At 43.6% G+C, this 22730-nt stretch overlaps 1 protein-coding gene across 1 annotated transcript in view; it reads left to right on the forward strand.

Annotated features, from left to right (window-relative positions):
• The first annotated feature begins 630 nt into the window (after nucleotides 1-630).
• Nucleotides 631-22730, forward strand: part of SH3TC2 (SH3 domain and tetratricopeptide repeats 2) — a 50865-nt gene continuing 28765 nt past the window's right edge. The window contains exons 1-7 of the mRNA XM_045903294.3: nucleotides 631-789; nucleotides 10201-10299; nucleotides 13715-13842; nucleotides 17164-17269; nucleotides 18921-19064; nucleotides 20133-20334; nucleotides 21353-21426. Coding sequence (XP_045759250.1) covers nucleotides 738-789; nucleotides 10201-10299; nucleotides 13715-13842; nucleotides 17164-17269; nucleotides 18921-19064; nucleotides 20133-20334; nucleotides 21353-21426 — 805 coding nt within the window. The 5' untranslated portion in view covers nucleotides 631-737. The remainder of the gene's footprint in view (nucleotides 790-10200; nucleotides 10300-13714; nucleotides 13843-17163; nucleotides 17270-18920; nucleotides 19065-20132; nucleotides 20335-21352; nucleotides 21427-22730) is intronic.

Genomic DNA, 22730 nt, shown 5'->3' on the forward strand with positions numbered 1-22730 from the left:
GTGTGGTCTGGGGTGACCGGGTTTTTGTGCACACTCGGACCCTTACCAGACTTGGTCCTCCATCCTCTCCCATCTGTAAGGTGCTGGGCTCCATCAGGCGATTTCCCACATTCCTTCTGACCAAAGCTTTAGGAGCAGGGGCTGGGGCCCTGCACACTCACCAGTGAGGACTTGGCTCACCGGTGCTGCTGGGACCCAGGCAAGATGCTGCGCCCACAGCTCCAGCTTCACCCAGAGAGCCGCGGGAGGTGCTTGCAGAGAGAGGCTGGGTGGGGATGGCTTTCTCACTGGCAGGCAAGGCAGTGTGGGCCAAGGCAGTCAGGGAAAAACAAGAACAGCAGCTTTGATTCCTGGGATGCTCTCTGCCCTCCTCCCCCACCCAGACCTCCCCCACAGGAACCTAACTGTGTATCTCAGTCCTAGAATGTGAGGAATGCGCCAGAGCCTGATAGGCCTGAAGCAATCTGCAGAGAGGCAGGGAGGAGCGCTGCTCCCCAGTCAGAGGCCTGACAGTGTAAGGACTCTGGGTCCTGAGGGCTGGGCTGCCCCTCCCCTCCTCCCTGGGCCTCCTGCGGCAGCCAGATCTCAAAGGCTGCATTGTGCATTGAGCTGGGTTTTGGTCCCTAGTGTGCCAGGGAGGAGGCGGGAGGAGGGACACCGTCGGGAGGCTGTCCCCTCCCAGTGCTTTTCTGGCTGGTGTTCCCAGGGGCCTTTGGCCTGGGGAGAATGATGCACACATGGGTGGCTGCTTCTGCATTCCGGGGGAGCCGAGTCTGTCCTGGGGCACAGGTGAGTTTCCTGGGGGGGGCCTTGGCATGTGGAGTCGCTGAGGTGGTTGGTCCAGTGGAGTTGCTCCTGGAGTCCAGTGAAGACTCAGCTATCTGCTGGGTTGGGAAAGTTACTTTTCCAAAGACGGGGAGATGGCTCTGCTTTCTGGCCCCCTCTCCTCTTCCCTCATTCAGTATTTGTCATTCTGCCTTTGTGAAAAGGGAGTAGACCCTGGGAAACTTCTACTTTTCCCGATGAGAGAGACTTTGAGCTCACTCTGTGAGGAGGCAGTGCTGCTCTTGGCTGCTACTCGCAGGGTGTGACTAACCCCTTCCGTCTTTTCTTCCCAGGATTCCCTAGGTCAGGGAGGAACCTCAGGCAGTGAATGCCTCTGGGGCCTTCGGGTGGTCATAAACTTGGCCTTCGTCACTCAACCCTATTTTCATCAGTATTGCTGTCACTAGAGAAAAACAGGCAATTTCCTGCCTCCTACCTATTACAGTGTGATTTTTCTTTTCTTTTCTTTTCTTTTTTTATGTCAACTTGAGGCCATGGAGACTTGTTGCCCAAGAAATTGTCAAGTCATCTGAGACTTGACATCAGGTGACCCACCATCCCAGTTTGTCTGGGCCTCAAGACTTTCTCAGGATGCAGTCAGTGCTAAAACCAGAAGAGTCCCGGGAAACCGGGGTGGTTAGTCACCCTAATGCAAGCTCCTTGCTTCTTTTCAGAGCAGGACCGAGGTGGGGCCCTGACAGGAGCAGGGCATTCATCAGGATGTGTGACAGCTTTGGGGGAAGGTGGCAGAGTCAGGGAGGACTTGCTTGGGAGATAGGAGAGCACCATGCCAAGGAATCATTCCCAACCCTTGTTAGGATTCCATGTCTTCCTGGAGTTCCGTGTGTTTCCTTGGAAGGGGAACTCAGGAGAACCCCTAACGAAGGCAAACGGATTTGCAAATGATGTCCTTGGCACAACCTTTAGCTATGAAAACATTTTGTGTCTCCAGATTTCTAAGATTCTAAGATTTAGAAACTTTTCAGACCCTTTCCCTAAATCATGTTGCCATTGTACCCCACAGGAACAGATGCTGAACGGAGGGTGGGGGAACATGAAGGACCACTGGTCTACCAGCCAGGGACCTGCGTTCTAGATCCAACTCCGTCTACCCTCACTTGGGCAGGCATCATCATGGTGAATCACCTGGTCTTTGAGGCCAAAGGGTCTGGCTTGATCTTGGTTCTTTGACTTGACTTGAACAATTTACTTACCCTCTCTGTTTCAGTTCCTCCATCTGTAGATTTGTGATATAATTATGCATTGCTCATGGAGTTGTGGTAGGGATCAAGTTTCACACTTAAAACGACCCGGCACACAGTTAATTAAGCACAAGAAATGTCAGCCATATTAATTATATTTCTATGACCCTAGCTTATCAAGCTCTCTCTTTAGGCCTTTGTTTGCTCATCTGTAAGATGAGGGATTGTAAGCTTGGCCAGCAGAGGTGCCCTAGGGAGCTCTGCTCCTGCTTTCTGACCCCCCAGCCACAGCTGGAGCAGCTCTGCTTCTGTCTGACATCCTGTCCTCAGCCCAAGGTTTCATGTACAAGAGTTCTGTGGCTGCAAACCAACCAGCCAACCAAGCAGCACTGAAGAAAGCATCCTCAGAGTTCTTATGACATTATCGTCCAGTGATTTTACCGTTTCACCTGATTTGGGGCATCGATAAGCAGTTGGCATCCTGAATCCACTATTTCTCTGAATCAACTTGCCATTTCCCTTACCAGGGCTTTTCATGCCATTTCCCCAAACTGTTTTCTGTGCTTGTCAGCGCCTTTGCCTAGGGAGGACGATATGGGTGTTGTAGGTTTGAGGACCGTTGATACAAACATCCCTTGTTAGGCAACCCTATTTATCCTAGAGAAATGGAACAAAGTATGAGACATATCCTGGAGTGACTCCATCGTTCTGTGACTTTGGGCAAACCTCTTATATTCTTCAAACCTCAGTTTTCCTGTCTGTAAACTGGATCTAATGGTACTCTCTATCCCATGGAGTTTTGGGTGAGGATTACATCAGATAATTCATCTCATGGATTTAGCACAGGGTCTGGCTTCTGATAATCCCTCAGTAATTGTGGGTTGTTTTATTGTTCCCTAGTAAAGACTATTCCCATAACCCTTCTCCCTAATTCCTGGCCCCACTGTCCTCCTGTTTCTGGCTGCTTCTGCCATTACAACTGTTTAAGGGGGAGTCAACAGGGAGGACCAGCAGTCCTCAGGGGTAAGAGAGGCAGGAAAGGAGAAGGCTCTCGGTAGCACTGAGCCCTGGACGGATGCCTAGCTGGTTTGCCACAGTGTCACACAATGATGAATGTTGGCTCTGGCCACCCCAGGTGACCTGCATTTTCACACATGGGCCCTGCCTGAGCATCTGTTCCATAATATTTCTCATTTGCTCACTTAAGTCTCCCCACTGCGCATGGTGAGAGGTGCTGGTTCTGGTCAATTGCCCTCATGTCTGTCTTCCTGGACCCTTGGAGATTCTTGCCACTGTTTAATAAATTATAGTTGCTCACTGAGGATTGCAGAGTAAGTCATGTCAAAGTTCATTGACCTAAAAACTTCTAGCACTGCCCCGTTATCATCAACATGTTCTTGAAGAAATTTGGCAGACTGACACTCTTGAACAGGGGCTGTGAGAGAGAACATTTGCCTATATTGATCACTGGTGTTTTAACTTTCAACATTTTTGGTAAATGTGAATCATGAGTATAATAATAGGAAATTGAGGGAGAATGCTGGCAATAGTGAATGATGCCTCATATTTGAACTTTAGAAAGCTTGCGAGGCATTTTGAACTTACTGATAATAGAGAATTTCAGAACAATAAACCCACCATCTAGCTCTAGCACATTTCTACATTCTACCACATCTGCTTCAGAATATCTTTATTTCATTTTCTTAAAGAAAAACAAAACATTGCAGGTGCAAGGAGGGTCCCCCGGTAGTTCTCCTCAGTCTCATTTCCCTCCCTACCTTCCTTCCCAGCGTTAATCACTTTCATGGATTCAGTGATTTTGTGCTTTTATTACATGTTCCTGTGCTCCTAATCATTGCAAAGAATTTTTTTCTGAAGATTTTGATACTAAAACAAAACAGTAGCGTTATGCAACTTGCTTTTTTCCTCTCCCTCCACATGATGATTGGAGATACATCCGTGTAGGTAGATGGAGCCGTGGCTATGATTTAACATCTGTCCTAACAAAGACCGTCAGGTCAAAGAAGGAAAAAAAAATATGTAGGTAGAGAAAAAAAGCACGCAGGGAAACAGTTCTTCAAGTTTTCTTCTTAAAGTTGGGGTGGAAGGTAGGAACAAGGAGAGCTCACGTCCAACAAGTTGCTGAGAGTGAGATGTTTCCAGATTAGAGACTGCAGACTTCAGAGATCTGAGGTCAGGTTAACGTTGTGGTGGCAGCACGGTCTGCCCCCAGGGATCTGGATGGCCTCTGACTCTGTCGCGAACGTGCTATGTGACCTTGTAGAATCACTACTCCTTTGTTTCTTCGCAGTAAAATGAGGAGTAGAACGAAATGATCTCTTAAATCCCTTCTATCTATTCATTTTCTGTAATTATTGCCTTTTCCTTATTTTTATCCCTCATACTCAATATGTCAAGATGCTTTCTCTCTTCTAACTTTAAAATACCACGTCATTCACGATATTCCCTCACTTCTCATTTGCCAAAATCACAGCGCACAGTCTCACACTTATACTCCTGGATTGCCAGACGGCTTTTTGGCTGGCCTCCCTGCCTCTCGTCTTTCTTCTCCCCTGTCCTTCTTGTGCCACCCCAGGTAGAATTTCCATTGTTATTAGGCCATTCCCATGCTCGAGAATGCTTCATGGCTCCCTGCTGCTTGCTGTATCTCTTCTAAATTCCTCTGCTTGCCTTGAAATGCCGTCCCTCTCCTGACTCTACCGTATTTATCAATTTTAGCCCCGTGATCACTGACCTCTCTGGTACGTACAGCCTGGCTTCTGCTGTCTCTGTGTATGCAAAGTTCATTCCCCCTTATCTTGCCGATCTCTTTGCCAGTAATTTTGCTCCCCTCCCTCCCTCCCCCCATATAAATCTACCAAGAAAGTGAAAAAGAAGCCACAGACTCAGGGATAATACATGAAAACCACATATCTGATACTTGTATCCAGAACATTAAAAAAAACAAAAAAACACCCTGGGACACCTGGGTGGCTCAGTTAGTGAGGCATCTTCCTTCGGCTCAAGTCATGATCCCAGGGTCCCTGGATCGAGTCCCGCATTGGGCTCCTTGCTCAGCGGGGAGTCTGCTTCTCCCTCTACCTGCTCTGCCTGCCATTCGCTCTCTCTCTGACAAATAAATAAATAAAATCTTAAAAAAAGCTCACCCTTATAACTCAGTAATGAGAAGGTAAATAACCTAATTAAATGGAACAAAAGGTTTATAAAGACACTTTCATTCAGAAAATGTATGTGTGGCAAATAAGCACATGAAAAAAATACTCAACATCATTAGTTACTAAGGAAATGTCAATTGAAACAGTGAGATAAAACTACACACCTATGGAATGGCTAAAATTAAAAAACCTGATAATATCAGAGGTTGGTGGGGATATGGAGCAACTGGAAACCAGAACTCTCCTACATTGCTGATGGGAATGCAGAATGTTATAGCTGCTTTGGAAAGCAGTTTGGCAGTTTTTAAAGAAATCTCAATTTTTTTTTAATTCGTAACTTTTTCTCACTCATAATAATAATAATAACAAAAACGATACTAGCTTATACCAAAAGTAATTTATTGATTCATAAATGAAAAGTCCAGGGGTTGTTTGCTTTAGGTATGGCTGGATCAAGATATTCAAATGATGTTATCAGAAAGTTATCTTTCCTAAACTCCTAAACTTTTATTGGGTTGGCCTCAACCTTAGGCAGGCCCTCACCCTGTGGTAGGTGCCCCCCATTGCAGGTTGTCATAGTCACAACTCCTAGTGCAATGGAAAGAAATCTCTTCCTGCAGAGTGCTGATGAGGGTCCTAGGACTAGTTCTCATTGGCTTCACCTTGGTTATGTGGCCATGGCATAACATAACATGATTGGCTTATGCTTGAGTCCGGTGCCCACTTTTGGATCTAGGGGTGGAGTCAGCCCCACCTGAACTACATGGACTGGGTTTACGTGGCTCATCTGACTAATGAAGAAGCTCAGGGTTGAGTCTGGGACTGTCTAATTGCAGTCTTTGTTCTTAGCCACTTCTCTACCTGCCTTCAGTGTTAGAAAACAAATGTGTGTCTATTACAGGATATTTGGAAAGCGGACAAAAGTAGACAAAAAGATGATGAAAAGTGATTCAGCAGTAACCACTATGAACCTTCTGGTCTATTTCCTTTCAGTCATTAAAGAAATCATACTTTTTTTTTTAAACATACTTCATTCCATATGATAGCTTTTTGTTCCCTTGATTTGTCTCTAGTTCTTTTTTTAAGGCCCAGCTAAGTCTTCATTCTTTCATGTTGAAATACAATCCATGTGCAAAAGAGTTCTGTAAACTATGAATCCCTGTGCAGCTATTAACTGTTCTTCCTATTATGTGGCTCACCCAAATTTTCCAGATCCCTTATTGTGTCTCAAATGGTTGTCTTCTAGCTCATGGGTCCCCAGGCAGCTGGTGAATAGGTTCTTTCTGCTCCAGAGATTCTCACACTTTAAAGTACAAGAGAAATCCTCAAGATGTTAATTGAAAATGCACATCTCCAGACTCTACTCCTAGATATTTGGATGTGAAGTAGGTAGAGAATGGCTCAAGGAATATTTCTGAATTTTTCTTCTATCAAAATTTACCATTTATACAGAATGACACACAAAATTACATGTGTACAGCTTAGTGAATTTTCACAAGGTGAATATATCCATCTATAGTGCTTCCTGGGGTCGTCATTCATTTATTCTTATTGCTTTATTGTACTTAATTGTATATACTACCACGTACTTGTCCATTCTTGTGTAGATGGACATTTGGGTTGGTGCCAGGTTTTGGGTGTTGTATTTTGGTGAACACGTATATGTATTCTTTTGAGTATATGCCTAAGAATGGAATTGCTGAATCTTACTGCAGGCATATATTCAGCTTGAACTGATATGTCAAACAGTTTTTCCAAAGTAAAAATTTTCAAGGCTTATTCTCACACTTTCAGTATATGGGATGGGAGTTCCAGTTGCTTTGTATCCTTATGAACACTTGGCTTTATCTGTCTTTTTTATTTTAGCCAGTCTGTGTGGAGGTGTTCCACTGTGGTTTTAATTTTCATGTACCTGATGAGTTTGAGAAAATTTTCATAAATTTATTGGCCATTTGGATATTGCCTTTGATAAGTGCTTATTCACGGCTTTTATCCATTTTTCTAGTGGGTTGCATACTTGTTTCTGAAAGATACATAGCATTCTTTATATATTCTGGATTTGAATTCTTTACATTCTATACATTCTTTATATTTTCTTCTACTCCGTCGCTTACCTTTCACTCTCTTAATTGCATCTTTTGATTAACAAAAGTTCCTACTTTTATCTATTATTTTTTTGTGTGGGTGGCACTTTCCCATCCAGTTTAGGAAATAACTGGCTACCTCAAGTCATGCAGATATTCCTCTCTATTTTTCTTTCCTTTTTTTTTACTTTAGAGATTTCATTTATTTATTTGTATGTGTGAGAGAGAGAGAACACAAGCAGGGGGAGTGGGAGAGGGAGAAGCAGGCTTCCCACCGAGCAGGGAGCCCGATGCGGGGCTCGATCCCAGGACCCTGGGATCACGACCTGAGCCGAAGACAGACACTTCACTGACTGAGCCACCCAGGTGCCCCTCTTCTCTATTTTTCTACAAGTTGGCTAGGACAGACAACTTTTTAAAAACCAGCACCTAGGTAACTCTGATGCAGTCTACAAATTATGTCCCGTGAAACATTGTAATCTTCTGCTCTGAACGTCACACACCTTTTCAGAGCTTTGTGCCCTGCCCTCTCCCTCAAAGCAGGGTGGCCATGAACGTCCTCCTTCAAGGTGGGCTTACCTGGTGGGCATTCACCATCCTTAGGCTGTTGTTTCTTTCCATGCAGTGTTGCAATAGGGACGCACTCTCGAAGCTTGCGGGGGCCGGATGTGAATGAGTAAATTTGACGGTGTGCAGACTATGGTGGACAGAGAAGGAATGCCGCAGAGGGGCAGCAAACGTTTGGCGCTAGCCGACTATGGCCACATGAGAATGAGGGCCCCGAACTACAGATCTTCCCATTTTCAAAGCAAAGCCAAGCATCTGGGTTATGTAAAATATCCCACTTTCTGAGTGATGTCAAGCAACTCAAATTCGAACTTTAAAAATTCACTGCTGGGGAAAAGAAAAAAAGAATAACAAAAAAGAACAAAAAAAAAAAAGAAAAAGAAAAATGATGTTTGTGGGTTTGTGATGGCCTCTGGCCTCTAGCCTATCAGTTTTCAAACTGTCATAGAGTAGGGAAGGAGGCAGCCACTCCAGGTGAGATCATGGGACCAGCAGGGGCACCCCCCCCACCAACCCCAGAGCACATTAGACATGCAGAACCTTAGGCCTTCAACCTACCAAGGCAGAATCTAAATTTTATCAATGTCCTCAGGCCATTCATACACACATGAAAGTTTGAGAAGCACCAGTCTAGATGTATGGTTCCCAGCACTGGCTCAAATTAGAATCGTTTGGGGAACTTAAAAGAATTTCTATGGCTGGGCTTCCCTACGAACCACGTAAATCAACGTTTCTGGAGATGGGGCCTAGGCGCTGCTATTTTTAAAAAGCAATCTGATTGATTCAAATAGGCAGTCAGAGTTGAGAACCACTAACTTAGATCTGTCTGTCATTTGTGAGTGGGAAAAGTGAAACTTCAGAAAACGGAAGGATGGAATGCCTTGCCCAAGGTCATTAACTAAAGTTGGGAGAATCTGATGTGTGCTCAACCTCTTATCTCATGATTCCCAAGCCAGTGCCCTTTTGCTATAGTTGCCTTTGGTTCCTGGGGGCAGAAGTACAAAATGATCCAGTTCATCAATAGCTCATTACTGCCAGCTTCAGCTAAGCTGCTTTCAACACTGAACCTTTAACAAGACTAGATGACGAGCTGTGAGCTGACGGGCCCCTCATTCTGCCTATTCAAACCCAAATCCACTTCATTCTCCCTATGCATCACCCCAAAAAGTGTTAACCACTCCTGCTATGAAGAAATGGAAGGTTCTCCATTTGGGTCTCACAATCTCACTGCGTAGGCATGGAGCAGGGAGGGGAGGCACAGACATCTGGCAGCCATGTGAGGATTTGGGGTCAGCATTCATCAACAGTGAGTGGAGGAGTGTGATGGCTGGTCCCTTATCCCTCTTGGGCTTCCTCAGTAGAAGAACAGGTCCACAATGCAAAATGGGTTGGTCTGTTTAACTCTGATCTAGCCTAATTTTACAATCGAAGAACCTGGGAGAATTAAGTGAGGGACTTGCAAACAGTGATTGAGCCAAGGTTCTTAACCCCTCTTTCCAGGCCCATGCAGTGCTTATAGTATTCTGACCCCATGGTATAGTTCTTGAACAGTTCCATGGTCAAAGGAACAGAGTAACCAAAAGTAATGTGTTACAGACTTGAGTTCTCTTGTTGTATTTTGGGGATACCACGAGGGAGGCCCACATTTCATAGCGATGCTTGTGAAATTTCCTTCTATTCTTTTATATCTACTGCCTCGTGCTTTACAGCTTCTTCTCTTCTCTTTTCAACTCTCTGCCATCAAAATAGCCTCCTCCCTAAGCCTAGCCTGTGCCATGATCTTCTTTCTTCTCCTTTTCCCTCCAATTTGATAGTGGCAAAGACAGGAACGTTCTGGAGATCTGAGGAGAAGTCCCATAGAGGACTCTTAGAGGCAAACAGTCTGGTGACCATCAGTATATTTCAAGTCCATTACAAGCATGACCAGCCATCTCCCTAATGATGCCACCCTCCCTTGCTCTACTCCAACACTTCTGTTATCTACCCATTGACCTTAAACCTTGCTGCAGTCAGATCTATAATGACATTTTAGGTTCAACGTATATTGAGCATTTTCAGTGTCCTCAGCTGTGGGACTCAGTCTGCCCTGTGGGTGGGACTCTGTCTTATTTATTTATTTTAAATAAAACAGGGATACTCAGCCTACTGCAGAATTGAGATAGCAGGTATGACAGGTCTTTGATAACAGTTGAGTACAAAATAATTATTAGGCAATTGGTGATAGCAGGGAGAATTCTTCCGTGCCACCTGCCCTGGAGAAAAAATTGTCAATTGACAGCAACTTGCAGTCCATGCTTATATCCTGCTTACACTCATACAAATGATCTTTCATTTGATCTCCTCCAGGTAAAGAAACTCCTTCCAAGGATCCAACCATATCAAGTGAGTTTATAGTCTCATCTGAAGACAAGGAAAGATGTTTCCTGCCACAGAACATGACTCCAGGTATCTAAACCCCAAAGAGAAGCCCTATTTTTTTAAAGTATTTTTCATGTAGAATACCACAGTATCCTCCCTATCTCTCCCATCTGCAGGCTCCCTTCATTTTATCCTTTCTAGGCACCACCACCAAATGCATCTTTGTAGGCATGACCTTGACTGTGGTATTCACTTGCTTACAAATCTTCCAATGCTCTCCATTGCCTGCAAGATTAAGTTAAAGCTTCTCAGGTGAACACTCAAAGCCCTTCACAATCTGGCACATATTAGGAGCTCCATATATATTTGCTCTACTGAAGAAAGTATATCATTAATTAAATTTTAAGGTGCTGGAGGGCAGAGGTAATTTTTTGGAAGACTTATGTATTTATTCTACATGATATCCTAAAGAGTTATGTGTACATGGCTGGTTTTTCAGAAAATGTTTGGTAAATAAATACACAAATTGTTGAATAAATATGTGGAGGTCACGTTCGTATTCTATATACAGTACCTTATACATAGCAGGGTCTCAATAATCACTTGTTAAGTAAATGCATAAGTGAATAAACGGTTGAATATGTGGGGTGAGATGGGCCGAGCAGAAGAGCACCTGTATGAATCTTTCAGAAGCAGAACAAGATTTTGAAATTAACATGAAAGAAATCCTATTCTCAAGACACAACTTTCACAAGGTTCCCGGTAAGAGACCTCAAGGGAGCTGGCGAGACGTTGGCAGCAGAGGGTGGTATACCTGGGCTGAACTTTGTGCCAGAAGCTCTGGGGATTAACCCGAAGAAGACCCAGCATCTGTCCTATAGTAACAGGGACCATTTTGGGGGCCAAATCGTGTGCCAAGCAGGTGCTAAATGATCACCTCTCATTCTCACGTGTGCACCTCTAGGAGGTGCCACCAAACTCCCCATTTCAAAGGTGGCAGAGTCTCAGAGAGGAAGGCAGCCTGCCCACTGCCACACGGCTAGTCTGTGATGAGACAGGGGTTCAAAACCCCGTCCTTGTTCATAGCCACGATGCTTCATTGCCCCTCCAAACATGTACTTCTCTCTGGCAGACAAACGATAGATTTGTGAAAAAGATTTACATTAAGAATGGTTCAAAGGACATAGACCAGGTAAATGGATGGTGTTTACATGTCATACCAGGTTCTTTCTTTTCCCATTTTCAGATTCGGTCAAACTGCTGGGCTGGCCATGAGAAAAACCTTGCCCTTTCTTGTTCTTATATCAGTCTGCTTCTTTGTCTGTTAGCTTAGGCTGTCCTAGACAAAAGGTGACTCACCACCTGTTGTTTCTTGAATGCAGTGCAGTCAGCATTTTGCCTTATCAGTGCATGAAGGCCAATGAACAAAGGAGGGGCTGAACTTGTCTGTCTTTTAGCGTTTTCCACCATGATGAACTGTTTCCAGGAAAGTCACTGAGTGAGAAGGGAACATTCCACCCCAGGCTCCAATCTCTCCTTTATGTGGAAGAGTCACCAACAAAATCAATCAGATACATTAGCATGATTAAATGACTGGTTTTCAGAAGGACTTAGAAAAAATGTCAGAGTGTATTTCATACTAACACTGGAGTGAACTTGATTTATTCCCTCGTCTGGTCTGCTGAGGGCACTGTAGGATCCCACAGGGGGCCCAGACAGGAGGCTCTGAGTGGCAGCTCTTAACTGTTGAGTTCTCAAAGGCAGTTTGCGTATTTAAATCCAGGTCTTTTGAGTGACAGATCCGTGGATTCACATGCGGACAAGGAGAGCCACACCGAAGGGGCTGTCATTCACTGGGGGCTATTGTGAGAGATTCTAGAAGGGAGTTTGGATCAGGCTTTGGAAGGACAGGAGAGATGGGTTTGGTGAAAAGGAGTCATAGAACCAGTCAGAATCAAGGCTGATTACAGGTGTGACAAGATGAGGGCAGAGGGAGCAGTAGAGTTAACAGCTAATGCTTCATGTGTTAATTGAATATTTATTGTGTAGGAGGCACCGAACAAAAAGCTTTAAATGCATAATCTCATTTGTAAGCCTCTTAAAAGCCCTGTGAATTAGGTACTATTCTCATTTTGCTAATGAGAAAAGTCAAGTGTAGAGAGGTCATTAACTGCTCAGCATGGTACAGTGAGCGAGGGCAGAGCCAAGCCTTGAGCCCAGGTCCCTGGGCTTCACCTCGTCCTAGAGGTCAGTGTGCTGATCGCTGAGGCTACCAGACAGAGGGCTGGGTCGGACAGCTGAAGATGGAGGGCTTGGCCGAGGTTAGAACACAGGCCAGGGAGGAAGAGAGTGGAACAAACATCTGCCCGCAGTTCACACCCATGTCAGGTCGGTGGGGTATGTCCTATTGCAGCTGGCCAGAAGCCACAGCATTTTCAGGACTTCTAGGTTAAAAAGGGGCCTTTTAAATGTGGGAGCCCAGGCTGCCTTGTGTTACCACGGCCCAGCAGGAGAGGGGCTGTCTTTAATGGGCTCAGGGATTGGCAAAGTCCCTGGCAAGTTAGGGCTAGAAGAGAGACCTCCATGATTATCCAGTCCAATGCCTGTTTGGTTCATTGTATTTGATAATTATTAACGCGATAGCTACTTATTGTCTAAAGAAGACGTGGCAAAGTACAATTGTAAGATGAACCTCCTCAGGGTGGCCTTTTCCAACAATACTGTCCAAAGGCATACCCCTGCCCCTTGCACTGCTCCATCACGCTGTCTGTTAACCCAATTACATTGCTTTCTTAGCACTTTTCTCCATCCGAAATTATTATGTTCATAGAATTGATTACTTGCAGAGAATACAAGCTCCATGAGAACAGGGACCACCTCTATTTTGTTTCCTGCTGTATCCCAGCACCTGAAACAGCTTTTGCTCATAGTATTGGTTAAATAAACGTGCATTTTGAAGAAATTAAAGATAAGCTTTAATACATTAAGCAACTACCCTGGCAAGCATTAATAAACTCATTATTAGAAACAGTTTAGAGAAAATGTATGGTGTATACATAATGCATAAAGTATAGACTATTACATATCATAAATTTGACATATAAATAATTTCCATATATATGGATAAATTAGTATTTGTTCAAAACTTTCACAAATCATCCACAGGAAGATATACATGTCTAGTTCTTCTTGTTGGTACTGTCACCTCAGTGCCAGGAAGCCTAGGAACATACCTTGTTCAAAGCAGAAATAACAACAGCAACTCCTGGGATTCCGGAACACTCCCAGGTTGCAGCCTTTTCTTTCTTTCTTTTTTTTCTTTTGGGGGACATTTTAAAGGAGGTACCTAGGAGATCTTTAAGATTCCTTATAATCTCTAATTAATGAGGACACCAATTTAAGATTTAGGTGTGGGAAACATTGGGGTTCACCTAATTCTTTTTTCTCTTTTGTTGCATTTCCAGCCTGACCTGATTGCATTTCTCTCTGTGTTCTCTTTAAGATCTGACGCTGTCCTTCAGTGTGAAGAGCCGCTCCCGGAGGTGTGTAAACGGCCTCCTGCAGGAAGCGGCCAGGAGGCGGCTCTGGGCCCTGGAGAATGACGACCAGGAGGTGCGTGCCCTGTTTCAGGTGAGCTGGGGTGGCCGGGTGCAATTCTGAGCCTGCCTTGTGTCCGGCCGCCGCATGGCTCGCCAGCACCTAGGACAGCTCCAGGAACAAAGTAGGCCCTCAGGAAAACAGCTGAAGGAAGGAAAGAATGAATGAAAATGTACACATTTGCTGCTCAGCAAGAACAGGCACAACTCAGAAGGGGGCAAACTCTGGAGTTGCAGAGTCAGAGAAAAAACAGTGTCAAATCTGCCACTCATAGCTATTTGACCTTCTACAAGTGACTCACCTGTGTAGGATGAGAATTGTTGATTATTTACCTCATGAAGTAGAGCTTAAAAAAAAAAGTGGTAAATTGGAATTTTGTTGTTTTTTCATTGTGATAAAATAGATGTAACATAAATTTTCAACGTTAATTATTTTCAGTGTACAATTCCGTGGCATCAATGCACTCACATTGTTATTCACCCATCACCACTATCCATTCCAGAACTTTTTCATCATCCCAAACTGAAACTCTGTATCTATTATACAATAAGCCCCTCCCATCCCCTTCCTTCACCACTAGTATACTTTTTTTTATGTACCCAAATTGCCAATCAAAAATTAATAACTATAGGGCGCCTGGGTGGCTCAGTTGGTTAAGCGACTGCCTTCGGCTCAGGTCATGATCCTGGAGTCCCGGGATCGAGTCCCGCATCGGGCTCCCTGCTCAGTGGGGAGTCTGCTTCTCCCTCTGACCCTCCTCCCTCTCATGCTCTCTGTCTCTCATTCTCTCTCTCTCAAATAAAAAAAAAATTAATAACTATAAATTTTAGAATGAGAGGAGAAAAAGGCTATCAAGTAAATAAACCAGTTCCTGCTTTCATAGTGGGTAACTAGTATCTTCAGTTGTTAAACCAAGGAAGAAGGGTAAGACCAAATTATTTACAGTTTAGGAGAGATTCTTTTTTTTTTTTTTAAGAACTTATCCATTTATCTGACAGAGAGAGCACAAGCAGGAGGAGTGGCAGGTAGAGGGAGAGGGAAAAACAGGCCCCCTGCTGAGCGGGGAGCCTGACGCAGGGCTCTATCCCAGGACCCTGGGATCACAACCCCAGCTGAAGGCAGATGCATAACCAACTGAGCCACCCAGGTGTCCCCTGGGAGGGACTTCTGAAGAGAACCAAAGTCAGAAATGGTTAAAAGTTGTTGCAACTAGAGGGGAGAAAAAGGATATTACTTCATGTAATAAACTATTATGTTCTAGTTATTTTTACAGTCTCTGAATTAATTTGATACAAGTTAAAAAGGGAAATGTGTTCTATTAACATGTCATGTAAAAAAAAAAAAAGCCTAGTTTGTCGGGAGGAGCCTGTGAGTAGGTATCTGTAGAGAGCTTGGCACTTTGCTTGGGTGGTGGTATGTGCTTCCTAAATAGCAGATAAATTATAAATAGTAGGGTTCTTTTATTTTTAGTTTCCAGAATTCAGAAACTTGGAGGCATGAGCTGCTAACTAGCACCATCGTTTTTTAAAATTTGGCGTGGCCAAATTTTGGCGTGGGCAAGAGCTGGGTTTGATTGAGCCAGGTGGTCTGCTAGGCTGAGGGTGGAGCCGGGCCAGCTTGCGTGCGGGAGCAGAGACCTGGAGTCAGCTGGATCTAGGCTCCAGTCAGGGGGGCCATCGCCTACGCTCAGGTCACCTGGGGCAAATTGCTTAACCTGTCTGTGCCTGGTCCTCCTTGACTATAACACATGGATAATGCCATTTTCCATTAAAGCTGAGATGCCGTTTGATTATAAAATGCAGCAATATTTTATATACCTCAAAGAAAGGGAAATAAATGTGGCCAATTAAGTAGGATGCCATGCTTCCTTATCTTTTATTTCAGAAATAATTAAATGTGGTAAAAGTGCATCTTAAAATGGATTAAATAGTGTAATTGTACTCTCTGCATAGGGTTATTGTGAGTTAAATGAAGCATTGTTCAGAGGTTGATGAAGTTCCTGTCAATTGATGAATCTCCGGAAATCAGTTTTTATCTAGAACCCCTTCCCTGATAATAGGCTCTGGGGACTCCTGGAGCCTGGTATGGGAGAACCCCAGAGTTCTGGCTTTGCTGACCTAGGGGCTCTTCCTCTCTTCCTTCCTCTCTTTCTATCCTCTTCTTCTTTCCACAGTGTTCCCCCAGAGCAGCGTTCCAGGGGTTGATCTTTGATCGCAGGACCTGGCCTGGGGGACGAAGGATGTTCTGACCATCACTCATTGTAGTCAACTCTAGAAGCTTGGACAAGCAACAGAGAAAGATTTTAGGGGAAAACCAAGTCTGTACAGTAGGTCAGGCCTATTTTCTCAGGTATTAAAAAAAAAGGGAGCGGGGGAGCATGCAAATTGGCACCACCCAGCCTTTCCGGAGGGCAGTATGGCTCCTGCATTTTAGGATTGAAAATGTGGATATCTGCATTCCCAACTGCACTTCTCAGAATGACTTGTGTCAAAACATCAAAGATGTGTACAAAGATTGAGGATGTTTATCACAGTAGTGTTTAGGATGGTAAATGAAAATAACTCAATCGTCTAACCATAGGAAATACTAACTAAGGATTATGTTAATGTAATGATGACATATATAACCATTGAAAATAATGTAAATTGTTTAATGATGTGGGAGATGGTTCCCAAAATATTGTTTAGTTTCAAAAGATTATAGAACAATTTATGTAATGTGATTCTATTTATATAAAAACAGTTACACTGAAACTCCTGCATAGGAAAAAGGATTCAAAGTTAATACACTAAAGTGTTAACACTGATGAGCTCTAGGAGGAGGGACTATGGATGATTTTTGTTTTTGTGTAATTTGCTTTTTCTGTTTGTCATCTTTATAAAAGTAATCATTGGACATAGATTCACAATCAAACTTACTTCCAACGTGCCTTCTCTTATTTATCCTTCACCTTCTCCCATACACCTTTTTTTTTTTTTTTTGAACACAAAAGGTAGAGTTCTTTGCACACAGTTCTGCATCCTGGTTCCTTTCTGTTACTGCTATTGTTCCATCTGGCAGTGTATGTTTGAAGGCTGCATGAGTGCACAAAGAATTTCCTCATTCTTTTTTATGGCTGCATAATATCATAATATTCTATTGCATGGATGAATCGGAATTCATTTTAACCAGTCTCCTATTGGTGGACATTTAGGTTATTTCCTTTTTTTTTCTTTTTCTTTTCTTTTTTTTTTTTTGTGGTGTAAAAAAACCCGGCGCTACAATCAAGAAAATCACATGAAGCATTTTGCACTTCTCTGAGATTATTAACAGGATGCGGTCATCCCAGGCTGACTCACTGTTCTCTTTACCCAGGACCTCTCAGCCAGGTTGGTGGGCATCCAGTCCCAGAAGGCTCAGTTCCTTATCACCTTCAAGACCATGGAGGAAATCTGGAAGTTTTCCACCTACTTGAACTTAGGTATGACATGGAGCAGGTGGGTGGAGGAGAACCTACATCTTGGTTCAGCCAATTTGTAAGGGCTTGACATTAGGGAATTGGTCTGGCTCTGATAATTAAAAGAGGTAGAGCCCTGACACAGATGGTTAACTTTTGAAATATCACAAACTGCCTGGAACTAAAGCTAAAGCAAATATTAACTATTACTCTCAAATGCTATGTGCAACATTACTTTGTTTTCAGGGAGAGACTACTTTCTTCAATAATCAATCCATTGGTAAACTGTTCTTGGTGATCACTAAATTTGAAGGACTGGGAGAGATGCAGAATGATGGTTAAAAAAAAAAAAGGAACCAGTCTTGAGTCAGATCAAAGTAGCTGCTCAAAATAGTACAGTTGTGGATACTTTAGCCCATGTTTTTGGAAAAGAGTCAAAGAAAGAGATGGGGGAGTTATCTGCTAAAGGGGACTCGGATTGCAGGGTTTTCTAGGAAGTGACCTTGTGTAGGGGTGGAGGATCAAGATAGCTCTTGGTTAGAGGGTAGAACTTCTCTCATGGTTATGTTGATTTTCTGCTCACCATACTGTGCATCTCCTTCAACAATCATTTAGAGACCCGTCTTCAATTCAAAGCGTGCTCCATGGACCAGCAGCATCGGCATCACGCGGATCTTGTTAGAAAAGTAGAAACCCAGGGCGCCTGGGTGGCTCAGTCGTTAAGCGTCTGCCTTCGGCTTGGGTCATGGTCCCAGGATCGAGTCCCACGTCGGGGTCCCTGCTCAGCGGGAAGCCTGCTTCTCCCTCTCCCACTCCCCCTGCTTGTGTTCCTGCTCTCGCTGTCTCGGTCAAATAAATAAATAAAATCTTAAAAAAAAAAAAAAATAGAAACCCAGGCCCCATCCCAGATCTACTGAACCAGTATCTGTATTTTAATAAGATCCCCAGGTGATTTGTGTACACCTTAAAGTACAAGAAGCACATGAGGCCTAAGTAGATAGAACAGAGTCAGAGTGGAAAGAAACAGGTTTTTGCATCTTAAGAAAGAGGAAGTCAAAAGAAGCAAAATGTTAACACGAATAATTCACATTTGTAGGCATGTTTGAAATACTATCCATAATTGCAATTTGCTTAGTGTCTAGTCTGGTTTTAACAAGGGAGAACATGCTGGGCATGAATGATGGAGAGAATCAGAGAAGGGATGGTAAAGTGAATCCCGACTCCTTTGTGGGTCGTGGACACCACCCTCCGCCCCAGCCACTGCTTCGTCAAGGGTACAGGAATTTGAACCTCAAGTCAGGAAAACTTTAAGGCGGGGGGGACCAGGACCCCCAGAGTCCAAATTAGAATCTTGGAAATTTCTCTATGGACGTATTAGAAAAAGGTAATTAGATTTGGTCATCTCATTATGCATTTATGGAGACCCATATTGTGCTGAAAGGAGTAAATGTCATTTAAAAATGACTTGTGTTTCCCAACAGATGCTGAGAAGAATCAGTTCACTCTAGAAATTTTCTAGCTACCTCTCTATGCTCTTCTAATTCCAGTTAAATGGGATCAGGTTGGGAACGAAGGTCTGGGACGGAACTTCAGAAAGGAGCTTTCTCACCATTTTCTCTGCTCAGCTAATGGCAGAAATCGGTTGTTAAGGAATCATGTTGGCTTGACCTCTTAGGCTATGTGTCTGCATGTCTGGAACATCTCCTCTTTGACCATAAGTACTGGCTCAACTGCAGATTGGTGGAAGATACAGAGATCCAAGTGTCAGTGGATGAGAAACACCTGGAAACAATATACCTGGGACTCCTGATACAGGAAGGTGAGCATGGAGGAGTGGTGGGATGGGTTTTTATCTGGATATTTATTATCAGAGCCCCTGAAGTAATTAGGATACAAAGGGAGGCAAAAAAAAAATTTCAAAGGTGAGAATATTCATAAATGACCCCATCTGTTACAATATTACTCCAAACATCTCTCTCAGTTCCACACTGATATCACATGAACAGCTATGTTTGTCAGTCTCACTGATTGTCTGATGTGAGAACCCCTTGGGGAGCTTTTAGAAGATGCCCATGCTAGGGCTCCATCGGGGCCAATTGAATCTCCAGCGATAGGGGCCAGGCTTTGGTATTTTTTGAAAGTTGCCCAGGCAATGCTAATGTGCATTCAAGAGTAAGAATCGCTTTTTAAAATATATGATATCATTTGATTGTGAAATAAAATTGCAAATCTTGCAAAACCTGCAAGATTTCCTGAGATGGAGGCAAACAGTTTTGGGGAACTTCTTGGAGCATAGGCCAATCTATTTACAAGGAAGGATCTGATCTGGGCTACAACCAACCAGCTAATGACCGATGACATCACCGGCACATTGAAAGAGCCAGATTTGCATAGAATATTTTGCAAAAGGATTCTGTTTATGGTCACGTTGCACAAATCACAATTGAAGGAAAGAATTTCATACTGTGCTACTCTAAAATCTAGTTGGAGAAATTATATTCACCCATATCAACTAAATTTATTCTTTGTTTTGGCCCTAAGATTAAGCAGAAGGTTGCAGTTATAACCCAAGTTCTGTTAAATACATTTTTGCTAAGTTTTGTTTCATTTTTTTTTTTTCAAGGTGAAGTCCCAATTAAACCTTGTTCTCACAAACTACTCTGAGTTTATGGTGTCTAATTTAAGTGAATTCCCGCCTTGTGGGTTTTTTTCCCCTGGTCTAGTTTTTCTGGGATCACAAAGACTTTCTGTGGTGCCTCTCCCTTGGCCGCGTCCTTTACTCCCAGGACGAAAAGTAGTTGGGCTTCTGGTTAGAAACGTTACACTGTGTGATAATCCCTTTCCACCTACTGCTACTCCTTGGAGGGGCTTTTCTTATTATCTACAGGCCACTTCTTCTGCAGAGCCATGAGCTCCGTGGCTCAGCCAGCTGAGAAGGAAGGGGAGTATTTGACGCTTTGCAAGAAGGAGTTAATCTCCGTGAAGATAGTTGAAGGCGAATCCGAGTGGGAGGGCGTGTCCTTGGTGACGGGTCAGCGGGGACTGGTGCCCCTCTCAGCTCTGGAACCTCTGCCGCTCCCTTTCCACCAGTGAGTAGCCAACTGCATCTTGGGCGTGGGTCCCAGAGCAGACTGAGGTCTGAACAGAACAGAGTAGATAGGCTTGCAAATATGGACATCTACAGTGCTAGGGAGGGAACAAAATCTGGGTGTGTGCGTGTGTGTGTGTGTTTTGTCTTTTGTTATTTATTTATTTATTTTTAAAGATTTCATCCATTTTTTTGACAGAGAGAGACACAGCGAGAGAGGGAACACAAGCAGGGGGGGTGGGAGAGGGAGAAGCAGGCTTCCTGCGCAGCAGGGAGCCCGATGTGGGGCTCGATCCCAGGACACTGGGATCATGACCTGAGCCGAAGGCAGATGCTTAACGACTGAGCCACCCAGGTGCCCCTATTTATTTATTTTTTTAACAGTCAGAATTTGCACAATGTGGTGAAATCGGAGACACCTCAAAATTTCAGATGGACATTGTACCTAAGAGGAAACCTACTGCCTGGTCTTCAAATGCAGTGTTTCTCAATATGGGGACTGGGGACCATTTGTATCAGAATCACCTGGGATTTATTGCAAGTTCAGCTCGCCTGGCCATCCTCAGACTCTTTTGGGATTAGATTCAGGAATTTGCATTTTATATAAGCTCCCCTTGAATATAAGGGGATGTATTCCATACTTAAGTTTGAGAATCTGGGCCTGAAGGTTTTGTAAACTCAAACATCCAGAGTGCTAATACACATGATCCCAGGCTGTGGACCCTGTGGTTGGCTCTGGCAGAGAATCTGACAGTGAGAATTGGAAAGAGAGCCTTTGTTAGTTATTTAACCGGCAAACTAATTCAGAGCCAGAAAACATCCTAGGCCTGCTGAACTCCTCTCCTTTTCACAGCGCCTGATACAAAGTAAGTTCTCAATAAATGTTTGCCATTGTTATAATAGGAGTACTAACCATGATACTTATGATCATTGCCATTGTTGTTATTTTAATGAACTATTCTGCTCGCTGCTGTCATTTTTTGAAATCGTGTTTGCAAACCCCATGTTTCCATTGGCAGATGGTTCCTAAAGAATTATCCAGGAAGCTGTGGCCTTTCCAGGAAGAGGGATTGGACAGGCTCCTATCAGATTGGTATGGCTGAGTTGAAGACAGTGTTGTCAGGAAGATAATACTGCCCTGCCTCCTAATTTTATCTGCAAGTTTGGAGTCAGTTGATGTGAATTCCTGCTTAGCCTCTGCGCTGGCTGGACGTGGGGAAGCCAGTTGCTGTCTATAACATGGGTTTCTTCCTTTGAGAGGAGAGGTCTCAATCCAGGGCTGTTGGTACAAATGCTCACTGTGGCAGACAGAACACACAGATTCACGAGAGCCGGGGGGGAAGAGGTTAACGAATGGTGGGGACCATGGGGATTTAATGATATATCAGGTGACTAAAAAGCCCAGTGTGGGCCACATGGGGCCTGCAGTTTGCCTGTTTTCAATCTCAGGTCAAAACGTTTTCAATTTCCCTTAAACTTCTGTGAAATTGTTCTTGAATTTAGGAAGAGTAAGAATGCCTGGCACATGATGGAAATACTCAGTAAATATTTGTGGAATAAATAAATGAAATATGTATATAATAGTATGTACTATGTAAACATGCATATATTTTAGGGAATCTCTGTGTGAATGTGTATGTTTGTGTGTACCCGTGCACATACATACATATACACATGTATCTACTGGAAATGAACTTTAATGTTTTCTAGTATCTAGAACATATATTCCTTTCATCTTCATCCTTAGAGCCCCTCCCACCACCAACAAGCCTAGCCCAAGTGCAATTTTGTAAGCTGTGAGCCCAAATAACACTTTTTAAAAAAGAAATAGACGTAGGGGCCCCTGGGTGGCTCAGTCTGTTGAGCGTCCGACTCTTAGTTTTGGCTCTGGTCATGATCTCAGGGTCCTGAGATTGAGGCCTGTGTTGGGCTCTGTGCTCAGCTGGGAGCCTGCCTGAGATCCTCTCTCTCCCTCTGTCCCTCCCCCTGCTCACTCACTCTTTATCTCTCTAAAATAAATAGATTAATTAAAAAAAAAAGAAATGGAGGGAATTATGGAATGCAGACATTAAAGCTAATCAGTTAACTGACCATAAACAAGATTTTTGGCTATCTGAGGCCGTATAAGCATTCCTTGGAATTATGAACACAGGGCTGTGAAGTTCTCGGTTCAAATACTGGCTCCACACCTTAAAACCAGTGTGCCCTCGGCCAAATCATGAGCTCTCACTATGCTACAAGTTTCTCATGAGTAAAATGTTACCGTAAAACTGACTTCGGATGCCATGAAAAATCAATTAAATGATGTCTGAAAATCACTCAGTACAGTTTTTTCACACTGCAAGTATTTAACACACTAAAGATCCTATTAGCCTACAAAGTGGTGGGAATTTCTGC

The sequence above is a fragment of the Mirounga angustirostris genome, unplaced genomic scaffold (assembly GCF_029215605.1).
Source record: "Mirounga angustirostris isolate CCGP_5_RB_7025 unplaced genomic scaffold, mMirAng1.0.hap1 SCAF_7, whole genome shotgun sequence".
NCBI lineage: Eukaryota > Metazoa > Chordata > Mammalia > Carnivora > Phocidae > Mirounga > Mirounga angustirostris.